A 14,603-nucleotide genomic window follows, 5' to 3' on the forward strand; every position below is an offset into this window, starting at 1 on the left:
TCACAGTGTACCTCTTGCACGTTGAGGAGGGAATTGAACAGATATGGGGAGCAAAAAGAGAAGAATAAGGTTCAACTCTTACCTGGCCAGGTGTTTCTGGTCCCCACGTCTGGTCAACCTCCCCCTCGGCTTGGCAAGTCAGTTCACTGCATCCTGGGATTAAAAACACGGGTCCCTGCTTTTCAGACGCCAGATAATATTAGGTTGACCTAACAGTCACAGCTGTTGCCAGCGATGTCTGAATGCGGAGAGAGTACCGGTGACCCCCCCCCCCCTCCTCGGCTATTCCAGCTCAATGAAAACAGGCAGACGTTGTTATACACATAAGACTGGAGATGTGTGGCTCCGAAATTGAACTGTATTGTTTTTGTTTACATTTCAAAGTTATACAAAGTTGATTAGGGCGTAACTATGCAACATACATATTCATTAAAGGCGTGAATTACATATTCCCAGCAAAAGAAATTAACATAATGACTTATACTCCCATAACAGTCTATAACGTTTCTTCTTCCCATAACAAGATGTTTGTCAGTCGTTGCCAAGTCAAAACATTCTGCGTCCTTGAGTTTTGGTCTCAAAGTTTATTACGTAAATAAGTCTGGTTTGGTCGTGCAAGGGAGAATGAATTTCTATTATTTTTCTAAGCCAGTGAAAAAGGTTAACTCTTTCCTCACAGGAATAATAACTTGTTTCTTCAACATAAATTGATAACATTTAGATGGATTCAGACGAACCCTCCTACAAAGTGACTAACAAAGTCATTACTACAGGACTGTATGCGAATGTGATTTATTCTAAATGAAACGCTACATCCATAAATGAGAGAATCTGGGCCCCGGGGCTGGAGAATTCAAAAACTTCTTGCAGCATGTTAGTTACGAGACGAGGTCCTTGTCCCTGGAGCTTCTCTACTCGGTATGAGAGTCACTGATCTTATTCATATAAACAGTTTCAGTGAAATAGAAACTGCCTAAATCTGAGGATCTTGTCTGATCTTTATGTCCTAGTATAAAGAACTACGGCGATAGCGCTAGTCTTCTATATAAAATATGTGATTTTGCTGTATCCCTGATACTTCTGTACAGGGGGCTCTGTATCATTCACCAGCATTTTGGATTGGAAAAATGGTAAAAAGGGGATTACATATCCTGAAAGTTCCTTGACCTAGTCTCGTGGACGGTTCTTGAGATGCTCCCTCAGGACGTACAGCCTCTGTGTAGGTCTCGGTAGCTTCCTTTCTTGCTCTGCACAGATCACATAGATCAGTGTGGAGCAGGAGGAGAAAGAGCAGTTCTCTCAGTGATCGGGAAGGAAACTGTCTCAGCAGTCTCCATCATTACAGGAAGAAGTCTCCAGACTGTAAGCCTGTGTGCACAGTGCATTTTTATCGCGTTTTTAAGTGCAGATTAGTCACAAAGCCTGAATGGAGTCTTGATTCCAGCAAAGTCAATGAGAATCCTGAAGTCTAATGCACACATTGAGTATTTTCTCCTTGCAAATTTGGTGCAGCTTTACATTTGCAACATGTCAATTCTAACTACAGATTTCATCCAGTCTACTGAATGGGAAAAATCTGCACTAAAAACGTAAGGCAAAACTACACTGAAAACTGAGTACAAACCGCATGTTTTTGCTGCTGCATTTTTCCAGCCAAGAGATGCAGAAAATTCTGGACCAAATACTAAATGCTCATTAGCAATTGTTAAAAGTATTTTATAGTCTAAAAAATACAGTAAGTACTAAAATAATTTCTCTCTCATTTAATTATACATTTTTTTTATACAAATTGGCAATAAAATATATAATTTCTCCCCATGTGAGTTATTTTTGATGATAATCAAACTATAATTTTCCAATAATTCAGATTTTAAAATCTAGGCATGCCTAAAGATAGGTTATGTGATTTTTTTTTTCCTGAAGGAGTGGGAGATCTCTGAAATGCGCAGACAGTATGTGATTTTTTTTTTCCTGAAGGATGATAAGGAACTTTCCAAAACACTTGGAAAATAAATCTCCAACTTATATCCTTGGACTCATTTCTTATGCAACAGCGTGGCATTTAACCCTTTTCATTGTCTCTGGATTTCAAAATCTAAGTATGAGTATGGCTTCTCCCCTGTGAGAATTCTCTGGTGTATAATAAGATGCAATTTCTGGATAAAATATTTGCCTCATTCTAAACATCAAAAATATTTCTCCATTCTGTGCATTGATTGATGTATAAGAAATCTATATTGATATACAAAACCTTCCCCACATTCTGAACATGAATAAGGCTTCACCCGTGTGTGAGTTCTCTGGTGTTCAGCAAGATTTGATTTCCGTATAAAACCTTTCCCACATTCGGAACATGAAAAAGGTTTCTCCCCTGTGTGAATTTTCTGGTGTTGAACCAGACTTGATTTATGTACAAAACACATCCCACATTCTGAACATGAAAAAGGTTTCTCCCCTGTGTGAATTTTCTGGTGTTGAACCAGACTTGATTTATGTACAAAACATATCCCACATTCTGAACATGAAAAAGGTTTCTCCCCTGTGTGAATTTTCTGGTGTTGAACCAGACTTGATTTATGTACAAAACATTTCCCACATTCTGAACATGAATATGTCTTCTTCTCTGTGTGAGTTCTCAAGTGACTAACAAGATAAAATTTCTTGTTAAAATATCTCTCACACTTGGAACAAGAAAATCTTTTCTCCTCTGTGTGTATTTTTTGATCTTTAACAAAAGATGTTTCAAGGGGAAAACTATTTCCATATTCTAAATGTGAACGTGACTTATTTGCATTAAGATCAGTTTGTTTTTTAATGCCTCTTTTGTGACTTCTATTTTTCTTAGTAGTCTGTAATGAATCAGAAGGTAGGACCCGTTTCATAGGCTCAGATAAATCCTTGCTGTGAAGGTATGATGGGATTTCTGGAGATATAGCATTCACTTCAATTGTATCCTGTTGGATCTTAAGGTCATTTGATTCATAAATCGAAGATGTCAGTTGTCCCTCTGTTCTCCTGTCACCATCATCTGCCAAAAATAAAACCAATTATTATTTTTGGACAAAATATCCTTAAAATTTATATTTTTCAAAATTTCTGCTTAACTTTCCAATTCTATAGACATTTTATGCAGCAAAATTGCATTCCTCAAGACAATGACAGTTCAGTCTAATAAAAGACCTAATAGGATAAACAAGTAGAGCGTGGTGTTTGTTCATTCTGCCTCCAAAATAACGGAATAAGATGCCATGAAAAAATATTATGCAGGAGAAAATTATACCAATAAAAACTTCTAACCATCTTGCAAAAAAAACAATTCCCCACTCAGGTCCATCATCTGTCAATGGAAAAATCAGTAAGTTTCTCCATTATTAATGGCTAAGGGGCTCTTGAAAAGTAACATTGATTCCACAAACCAATCCAGCAAATTACGCTCTCCCAAAGTCAAATCTCCCCTCTCGTTTCTCAGCCTTGCAGTGTGCCCACATTATTCATGTATTTGGCATTGCTGTAGTGAGAAGAACCCACTGAATTTATGGTGTGTATATCTCCTGGAGCACAATCTGGGCATTATGTGTTGGGTAATAAAGTGTCATATTTCCAATTTTCACTCTCGAACATCTACTGCATGCTAATTTCCGGACATTTCCTGAGGAGTCAATTGAGTCACAACTCCTATAGATGAATTTACTGAGGGTTATAAATTCCAAAATGCCCTTTACGGGGCTATCTTTTGATTTTTTTTGTCATTCTGTCACATTCAGCAAATGCAGTGTCACATCTTCTTTGGGATCTGCTCCTGTCATGTCAGCTTTTGTCACCAGGCACCGCCTACTTTCTGCGGTGCTGGTGTTGGAGGAGACACTAGAAACAGAGGCCATGGACAATGTAGGCTCTGATCAGCCACAAAGATTAGGTTGACTGGGATCAGTAATGTCATCCAGTTGGGCAGTAGGGGTGTGTTCTCCTCTGGCTCAGTCCTCTGTGCTCAGCTCCTTACTAATGTATTTGTTTTCTGTTGTGACCTCGACCTGTTTACGGACTACTCTTTCGTCTTCTGGTTTTGTATTTTCTTTGTCCTCCTAGTTCTGACCCGGTTCGTGATAGCCATCGTTTGAGCTGCCAGGTGACCACAAACAGTGCTCCCATTACATTATGAATGGATACAATTGGAGCAAATTCTCTGTTCCACTACCTAAATGGAGCTCCCTCCTTTCGGGGCCCGGCCATGTTCCCAGATAGTATTGTACAACCATACATCGGTCATTGTCGGATTCAGAAAAAGTTGGAAATAATTTGTAAGGTCTATTTTTTCCTATTAAGTTTTATAGAAATGAAAAAATTGGGGCTACATCAACATTTTAGTGAAAAAAATAATCAGTTTTGCATTCTACTTTGTTTTATTTCCTGACTGTGTTTTTTTAGTGAAATTTTCTAAAATCTAGTGTGACGCCCTGGCCTATCAGGTTGTCACAGGGTATTGTGCAACCTGCCCTTCTGCACAGTATCCACCCTCCTTGGTTACGGGTACTGGTCCTTTGGTGTTGCTAACAGCTTAGCCAATCAAAACCCTAGGAACACTTTGCACTCAACCTTCCAGACACACCATTGGGGGGCCTGAAGGGAATAGGGCTGCCCACATGGGGGGTTGGTAAGGGGAAAGTGAGGAAAGTGACAGTCGAGTCGAGCTGAAGTTGAGCTAGAGGAGAGGTGGAGAGTGGTGACCCTCGTGAGGAGAGGTCACAGAGCAGGGCTCCTGAGTACTAGGTGGCAGACGTTGGTCTGGGCCTTGTAGGAGCTGGAACCCTGGTCGCAGGGGACAGTGTCAAAGGGCACGGACTGTCGGGAAGGGCAGCCGGTGGCCTTGAGGTATCACCGGGCAGGGGCCAGGGTACGACGGGGTACGTGGACCCCAGGCCGGAAAGTAGCTTCACGTGTTCCGGTAATTTACCCGACAGGGGTGAAGACATCAAGTGTCATCCCCAACCCGCTCCAAAATCGGGGTGATAGCGCACCAATGGGATAGGACTTTCCCAATACAGGCCAAAGAAATCCTATGCGTGAACCGTGAGAGCAAGCTCACTCCGTTAGCCATACGGATGAGCGGGACCCAAAGAGTTTTATACCCACGGGTCAAACAGAGACAAAAGGTGCCAAAGACAGGGCCACAGACTAACATCAACACCAAGGGCACAGACCCAAGCGTGCTCCCTACAAGTTGCAGTGGTGCTCAGAATTCTGGTTTACAAGCTGTCGGTGTTGTTATTCTTGGACTGAATGAGTAAATTGAAAACCCCTGTTCCTATCCCCAACGGCACCCAAACACCAACCATACAATGGGCCCAGAACCCAAACCCCCTACCCACCGAGGGGTTCAACATAAGGCTGCCACATTATCATCACCAGGCTCCCCAACGGCAGCGGTGGTCCCTCACATTACCACGGGGTGGCGTCACAAACTTTCTAGTCCTACTGTACATAGCCCCCTTTTATCGAGTGGCCGCACGACCCGTGGGTCCGGAGACCCCTCGAGCCACCGCAGATCTGGATCCGAGCAGCCCGGCTCCTGGCACGGGGTGGTACACCCTCAATTCCTGGCGTCACGAACAGGATACGAGCAGCACCCACTTACTTGGGTGGCGTGCGCCTTGAAAGCCGAAAATCGCGAGTCAAGATACTGTTTCCCGCCAATTCCGCCATTTTTTTCGCGCCAAAACAGTCTTCTCCGAGAAAGCGCATGAAGCCTAAGCCCCGCCCCTCGCCTTCCTTGTGAGGACAGAACTGGAAGTTCCCAGAGGGTCACGGTCAGCGAGAGAGTGCTGTGAAAAGACCGAGGGGGCGCGCAGAGATGTCGGCTCCGGATGATGGAAATGTGGCGGCGCTTCCTTTGCCTGACCAAGGTAACGATGGAGCGGCGGACGCCGCTCCGGCCGCACGAGCGGCGGCACCGGGAGCGGAGGCGGTTATCCCCATCATGCCCATAACCTTGCCGTATGTGCCGGCGCGGCCTGGCTTCCACAGTATGACGGCAAACCAGATGCCCTACAGGGATTTAAGAGAAAAATCTGCAATGTAGTAGACATGTATGCCTTGAATGGGCGGCAGCTGGCATCGGTGGTACTGGGGCAGTTGACCGGTGCTGCTGAGTTGGAAGTGGAGACATGGACTGACCGGACGTCCGTAACCTCCATTTTCAGGAGATTGGGAGCTGCCTTTGAAACCCGCACAGAAGCGGAGCTCCTAATGAGATTCTACAGTTGCAAGCAACGACCCCAGGATAGCATCCGAGATTACGCCTTGAAATTGCAAGCAGCGCTGCGGACCCTGAGACTGACCAACGACATCGGAGAGCCGGAGGGGAACAAGATGCTGGTGGAGCAGTTCCTACAGGGCCTTGGGTCGGTGGAGGACCACAAGCAGCTCCGGCTATGGGCCCTGGAGCACCCTGCTTTGGACTTTGCTACCCTGAAAGAACGGGCAATCAAGGCCCTGCAGCCCCCGGAGGCTCCTGACTCCCCAGTCCCGGCTTGGCAAGCTGATGCCTCCCCGGTGCAAGTAAAGCCTTCTGCCCTGGCCCTGCCTGCAATGACTCCCTTAACCGCAACTGGGAGCGGAGTACCCGACTTGTCTATCCAAGTACAACAACTAACTAAGGACGTCGCCCAGATTCTAGAAGCCATGCAGCTGAAGCCAAAGACCACCACGTCGAGAGAGAGCCAACTGGCGGATTGCCCCGAGGACGTCCCTTGGATGAGAAAGTGGACCTCCACATACAGAGGACGAGGCAGTGACCGGTATGATCCACCTGTTTGTTATAAATGTAACAAAACCGGCCACTACGCACAAAGCTGTCCTTTAAACGGGCAGCCCCTGGGGCCAAGGGCTAATTCCCAGGAATAAATTGTCAAGGCCCAGCAGACTGGAGAGAGCGGTATGTTGGGGGACGGCCCATTGTCTCCATCACATTGGATGGGATCCCTACCTCTGCACTGCTTGATACCGGCTCCCAGGTAACAACTATCCCTTATGTACTCTATAAGAAGTTCTGGCTTGATGATGACTTGATGCCCCCATACATTTGACCATCTATGCTGTCAATGGGTTACCTGTGACTCAAATTGGGTTCAAGGAGGTGACCATAAAAGTGGTCCGAGTAGAACTAGCCAGACAAGGCCTAACAGTAGTACAAAATGACCCTAGTGATCGGAACCCTATGATCATTTTGGGAACCAATGTCATAGAAAATTGCATGGGTGAAGTGTTGTTTTTGCTTCAACAAGCAGTCGGAGACTGCAGGAGCAGTGCGACAGAGGGTCCTGCAACGCGAAATCCGAGCTCTCTTGCAGCGGCAACAGGTAAATCTCTCGGGAGGTGAGATAGGTGGTGTACAGGTAATGGATGCAGCTCACCTCGTAGTGCCCCCACGAAGTGAAATGTTGATATGGTGCAGGGCAGCTATAGGCTCCCGGGGACAGGGTTACCAGGCAGTGGTAGAGTGTGTGTTCACGGCTAGAGGGGTCGTAGATGTCCAGAAAGGGAGAGTGCCCGTGCGAGTGTTAAACTGCGGGGAGGAGGAGGTCACACTGCCCCGATATGTCACCATAGCCAAATTGTTTACAGTAAGTGCAGATGACATTCATGCAACAGGGTCTCCAGATGAGCAGGGTCACCATCCTAGTGCTGATCCCCAGGGTCCAGTAGAGAAATGGTGTCAGGAGCTGCATGTGGGTACTGACTGTACACCTGTACATCATAAACAAGGGGTCTACAGGGTGGTAAGGGAGTATGAACAGGTCTTTAGCAAGCAGCCCCTGGATTTTGGGCGCATTAAAGGGGTACAACACCACATAACCACTGGCACACACCCACCTATCGAAGAAAGGTATAGGTCCATACCACCTGCCCATATCAATGTGCCAAGGATATGCTCAGAAGCATGAAGGAAGCAGGAGTGATCCGCGATAGCTGCAGTCCCTGGGCCGCCCCGCTAGTGCTGGTAAAGAAGAAGGATGGGACCATGAGGATGTGCGTGGATTACCGCCAGATTAACAAGAATACCCATAAAGACGTCTATCCTCTGCCCCGCATTGAGGAATCACTAGCCGCTCTAAAGTCTGCCACTTACTTTTCCACCCTTGACCTTACTAGTGGATACTGGCAGGTTGCGGTTCCCGAGGAAGACCGGGAGAAGACCGCCTTCGAAACCCCAATGGGTCTATGTGAGTTTAATAGTATGCCATTCTGGCTGTGCAATGCACCCGGGACGTTCCAGAGGTTAATGGAGTGCTGTTTGGGCCATTGTATCTTCGAGACAGTCTTGCTGTATCCAGACAACGTCATTGTTTACTCAAAGACCTACGAAGCCCACCTGAAACATCTGGATGAGGTGTTCGACGCTCTGTCCAAGTATAGAATGAAGCTCAAACTGTCTAAGTGCCATCTGTTGAAGCCGAAGGTACAGTACTTGGGACATGTGGTGAGCGCCGAAGGTGTGGCACCGGATCCCAAAAAGGTCACAGCTATTCAGAACTGGCCACGGTCCACTACCGTTAGAGAAGTGCGGCACTTCCTAGGCCTAATGGGGTACTACCGGAGGTTGGTTAAGGGGTATACCCAAATGGCAGCCCCCTTACAGGACCTCCTGGTGAACCAGACTACGCATGGTAAGTCCCCGGGGCCCCCATTCATATGGGGCCCGGAACAAGAAGATTCTTTCAAAAAGATGAAGTCTGTTTTAACCGGGGAGGAGATCCTGGCTTATCCAGACTATGGTCTTCCCTTCGTGTTATATACTGATGCCAGTAATGTGGGGCTGGGGGCCGTTTTGTCCCAGGTACAAAAGGGCAAAGAGAAGATGATCGCCTATGCCAGCCAGAAGTTACGACTGACGGAGAGAAACCCAGAAAATTATAGCTCCTTTAAGTTGGAATTTCTGGCACTTGTTTGGGCAGTAACAGAAGGGTTCAAGCATTACCTTGCTGCTGCCAAGTTCACAGTGTACACAGATAATAACGCACTGACACATCTGGATACGGCGAAGTTGGGAGCTCTGGAACAATGATGGGTCGCACGATTGGCTAACTGTGACTTCGTTATCAAGTACAGGGCTGGCCGTAAGAATACCAATGCAGATGCCTTATCCCGGATGCCTCACTTGTCTGATGACGGTGGAAACGAAGAGGACCTGGAAGAAGTAAAACTACCTGCATTCCAACAGCCTTCCTTGGAGCAACAATTTAGATCCAGTGCCCGACAACAGGAGATGACCTGTAACCCGTTGCCTCACCATGGCTGGCAGGAGGCCCAAGATCAAGACCCAGCAATCAAGTTAGTCAAGGTGTTGCTGGCTAAAACTGATGCCCGCCTTGGACCAGGCGCTCTGGAAGAAGACAAAAATTTGTGGCAGGATCGGAGCCGACTCTATCTGAACCAAGGAGAACTGTGTCGGAGTCTGATCAACTCCAAGACCCATGAGAGAATCTGACAGATCGTGGTCCCTAAAGGCCCCGTCACACACAGAGATAAATCTTTGGCAGATCTGTGGTTGCAGTGAAATCATGGACATATTGTTCCATTCGTACACAGCCACAAACCTGGCACTGATGACACTGATTTCCCACAATTTCACTGCAACCACAGATCTGCCGCAGATTTATCTCTGTGTGTGACAGGGCCTTTAGTCTTATGTCCCAGTGGTGCTGGAGGCGTACCATGACGGAGCTGGACATTTTGGGTGGAAGAAGCTGGAGATGCTGTTGAGGAGCCGCTTCTACTGGACAGGGATGAGAGATTCCATAGAGGCATGGTGCAGAAATTGTGGCCCCTGCGCCTTGCGAAGACAAGATGGTACCAGTCAGCATGCACCCTCCAACCGATTGTCACAAAGCAACCTCTGGAGATTGTGGCACTGGATCATGTTAAATTGACCCCCAGCAGAAGTGGGTACATGTATGCACTCACGATAGTTGATCACTATTGCTGTTTCCTGTTAGTGGTACCCGTGAAGGATTTGACCGCCAGCACCGCAGCAAAGGCGTTCCAGGCCCATTTCTGTAGGCCGCATGGGTAGCCGGACCGAGTTTTGACAGATCAGGGTCCTACGTTTGAAGCCGAAATTTTTCAAGAGTTTTGCAGCCTATATGGGTGCAAGAAGATCCGCACCACTCCCTATCATGCATAGACAAACGGAATGTGCCAAAAGATGAACCATCTGGTGATCAATTTGCTGAAAACCCTCCCTCTTGAGGAACGGAATCCATGGCCTGAAAAGCTGCCAGATTTGGTCGACATTTACAATAACATTCCGGTAGGGTCAACCAAGTGCACCCCAGCCTATCTGATGAGGGCTCGTCCGAGGAGACTCCCAGTGGATCTAGAGGTGGAGGTGGAGTTGCCTGAAAAACGTATGCATCCGGGGAAGATTGAGACTCACGTCGCCAAGTCCAGTACAAACAAATCCAGAAGTGTGTTGAAGAAAGCTTAGGTCAAACCTGGGAGCGGCAAGAAAGGAATTTTAATAAGCAAGCTAAAGCAGCCCCCTTCACCCCTGGTGAGATCGTATTAAAGAGAAAAAGGAAGCAACACAAGTTAGACGACCAGTGGGAGAGAGAGCCGTATGTGATACAGCCATCCAATTTCGACAATCAGAAGACTTATTTGATTAGAAAAGATGATGGCCGAACTGTGGCTACGGTGTCCAGAGATCACCTGAAGAAGTGCCCAGAACCTTTGAAAAGAGCAGAAGCACCTCAGCCTCCCGTGGTAGAAGAAAGGAAGAAGGTGATCCACACTATTCTTGGTGATTTTCCAGAAAATTGGCCAATGCAGAATGGAGCAGTAATAGTCCCTGTGTTAACATTCCCACAACCCGTGGAAGAACCAGAGCAGGAAAGGCTTACTGACACTGCACCCACTCCAGCACCTAGAGTACCGCCAGTCCCCTTGCCATGTACATGTAGGGTTGTGCCATTTACACCCAGCATAAGGGGCGAGGGACCCTTAGAGAGTGTAGATGCTTCCCTAGAAAGAAATGAGAGTCCAGAACTGAGGAGGTCAACCCGTGCAAACTTTGGTCAACCTCCACAGAGGTACAGAGAAGAGTGTTAAATAAATATACAGTACCAGTAGTTGCGATGCCATAGAATTGTTAGGTATCGGTGTTTTAGTTTGTTATTTTCCATAGTTATTTTTCATATAGAAAATGTTAGTGAATAAGTGCCTAATCAACCAGTTTTAATGAAACAAGTGAAAGTTATCAGATTTGCTAGAAGATTGTCAAAATGTGTACAACCGGTACATGGACTCTGTTAAAGTTTTTATATACATAAATAAAAAAAAATGGACCACGGTCACAGGACTGGCGTGACCAACACAAACTTGTGTTTTGTATAATAGTTGCACCTCCTGTGCCAACCAGAGTCGTCTAAAATACAACACTCGGGACCTTAACCCGGTCAATGACCCACCTTAGGGCGGGCGTGGCCTGGAAGGCAATGTGAGGAGAAGTGTTTCTGGAGCTCTCCTGCAGACACCCGTAAAAATACCCTGATCCGCCGCTATTACCGCTGCATCAGCCGGCCGACCAGATAGTGGACGGTGGGGACTTGCACGGGGTGTGATCGGTGGACTTGGAGCGACGCCATGACCCGCCGTCGGCAGAAAGACTCCTGAGGAGGGAGAGGGCCCAGCTCTCAAAATGGAGCGGAGGCACGAGAGGAAGCAGAGAGAGCTAATGTAGCCTGCCAGCAATGGATGCAGGCTGCAGCAAAGCTGGAAAAGTTTGTTTGGATCCCAGAGGAGGCTTTGTAATATGCAGGCAATGGAGGTGAGGAGAAGGAGGAGGGGGGAGGACGCTGTAAGCTCTGAGGAGATGGGGGATGAGGAAGAACAGCAAGATGGTGCCCAGGAAGAGGAGGCCGAGGGGGCCCACAACACAAAGGAGGCTTAGGAGAACCCCACTATAAAGGATGTTTTTGCTGTGGTCTCTTTCTGCAAACAAGCTTTAACTGCCCTGACACAGCAAGTTGGGGGAATACAGAAAGAGGTGGCCAGTATTAAAAAAGACTTGAAGAAAGCTGATCTGAGAACAGGAGCTGTGGAGGAGAGGGTGGGGACAGCTGAGGATCATATTACCAAACTACAAAAGTCTGAAAAAACATTTGCACAGCAGATAGCTAAAGTTATGGCTAAAAACGATGATCTAGAGAATCGCTCTAGAAGAAACAACATCAGGATTGTTGGTATTCCTGAAAAAGCGGAAGGAAGAAACCCCACTGAATATATAGAGGGGTGGCTCAGAGAGAAAATTGGAGCTGACACCCTATCCAGGCTCTACACAGTAGAGCGTGCGCACAGAGTCCCAATGCAATCACAGCCAGCGGGCAGGGGATTGTGCTGGCCAAACTCATCAATTATAGGGACAGAGACAGAGAAAGGGATAGGGTAAAGACAGCAGGGGAAGGTACTGTAATGTTTGATGGTTCTATTAGTTGGGATTATGGGGGATAGAATTAAATTGTTGAGCTGGAATGTTAGAGGTCTGTCAGATAGGTCTAGGAGAGCGGCAATAATTAAATATATACAAGATCAGAATCCATCAGTAATATGTCTATTAGAGACACAACTTACGAAGGAGACAATGCATGTCCTAAAACAGACGATGGGTACAGAGGGTATATCATTCCACCTTCTCCAACTATGCAAGGGGTGTTTCATTGCTGATTCATAAATCTGTACAGCAGAAGCATATGTGGACAAAGAGGGGCAATGTGTAGTCGTCAAATGTAAAAAAAATTTGGCAGACTCATGTGTATAGCTGCAATTTATATACCACCTCCGTATATTAGCACGAAAATCAGGGAGATGAGGGAGCTCTCTGAGAAGGGGGGAGCAATCCCTTTTTTAATGGTGGGAGACTTCAATAATGTGATAGATTCTTATTGGGATAGGAGTAGTCAACCCCAAGGCATGCAGGACAGCCATATAACACCGTTTGGCACTCTTAGTAGAGAACTTGGAATGGTAGATACTTGGCGAATAAGGAATGAAGGGATATCTTGCTTCTCATGTTATTCGGCTTCACATAACACTTTGTCCCGCATTGACATGGCCCTTGCTAGTGATTTGATGGACGCAATGATAGGTGAAGTGAAATATTTGACAAGAGTGATTTCAGATCATAGCCCTGTTCTTGTGTCCATCAGACGAGGGATCCTGAGAGGGGGAAGGAGGGGAGAGTGGAAGCTTCATCCAGAATGGATCCATCATATACAGTTAGATCCAGAAATATTTGGACAGTGACACAATTTTCGCGAGTTGGGCTCTGCATGCCACCACATTGGATTTGAAATGAAACCTCTACAACAGAATTGAAGTGCAGATTGTAACGATTAATTTGAAGGCTTGAACAAAAATATCTGATAGAAATTGTAGGAATTGTACACATTTCTTTACAAACACTCCACATTTTAGGAGGTCAAAAGTAATTGGACAAATAAACCAAACCCAAACAAAATATTTTTATTTTCAATATTTTGTTGCGAATCCTTTGGAGGCAATCACTGCCTTAAGTCTGGAACCCATGGACATCACCAAACACTGGGTTTCCTCCTTCTTAATGCTTTGCCAGGCCTTTACAGCCGCAGCCTTCAGGTCTTGCTTGTTTGTGGGTCTTTCCGTCTTAAGTCTGGATTTGAGCAAGTGAAATGCATGCTCAATTGGGTTAAGATCTGGTGACTGACTTGGCCATTGCAGAATGTTCCACTTTTTTGCACTCACGAACTCCTGGGTAGCTTTGGCTGTATGCTTGGGGTCATTGTCCATCTGTACTATGAAGCGCCGTCCGATCAACTTTGCGGCATTTGGCTGAATCTGGGCTGAAAGTATATCCCGGTACACTTCATAATTCATCCGGCTACTCTTGTCTGCTGTTATGTCATCAATAAACACAAGTGACCCAGTGCCATTGAAAGCCATGCATGCCCATGCCATCACGTTGCCTCCACCATGTTTTACAGAGGATGTGGTGTGCCTTGGATCATGTGCCGTTCCCTTTCTTCTCCAAACTTTTTTCTTCCCATCATTCTGGTACAGGTTGATCTTTGTCTCATCTGTCCATGGAATACTTTCCCAGAACTGAGCTGGCTTCATGAGGTGTTTTTCAGCAAATTTAACTCTGGCCTGTCTATTTTTGGAATTGATGAATGGTTTGCATCTAGATGTGAACCCTTTGTATTTACTTTCATGGAGTCTTCTCTTTACTGTTGACTTAAGGTCCAGTCACATTAAACAACTTACCAGCGATCCCAACAACGATAGGAGGTTGCTGGTGAGATGTCACACTGCGACGCTACAGGGATCCCACCAGCAACCTGACCTGGCAGGGATTGCTGGAGCGTGGCTACACGAGTTGCTGGTGAGCTCACCAGCAACCAGTGACCAGCCCCCAGCGCCGCGTGGAAGATGCTGCGCTTGGTAACTAAGGTAAATATCGGGTAACCAACCCGATATTTACCTTGGTTACCAGCGCACGCAGCTACACGTGCAGAGAGCAGGGAGCAGCGCACACCGCTTAGCGCTGGCTCCCTGCTCTCCTAGTTACAGCA

The 14,603-nt window shown here is 46.5% G+C and overlaps 1 protein-coding gene across 1 annotated transcript in view; it reads right to left on the reverse strand.

The window, feature by feature from the left end:
- Positions 1–273: 273 nt before the first annotated feature.
- The window catches only part of LOC142310443 (uncharacterized), a 59,855-nt gene continuing 45,525 nt past the window's right edge, over positions 274–14,603 (reverse strand). Inside the window, exon 7 of the mRNA XM_075347968.1 lies at positions 274–3,028. Within this exon, the coding sequence (XP_075204083.1) occupies positions 2,187–3,028 (842 nt within the window). The 3' untranslated portion in view covers positions 274–2,186. The remainder of the gene's footprint in view (positions 3,029–14,603) is intronic.

Source organism: Anomaloglossus baeobatrachus, chromosome 5 (genome assembly GCF_048569485.1).
Source record: "Anomaloglossus baeobatrachus isolate aAnoBae1 chromosome 5, aAnoBae1.hap1, whole genome shotgun sequence".
Lineage (NCBI taxonomy): Eukaryota > Metazoa > Chordata > Amphibia > Anura > Aromobatidae > Anomaloglossus > Anomaloglossus baeobatrachus.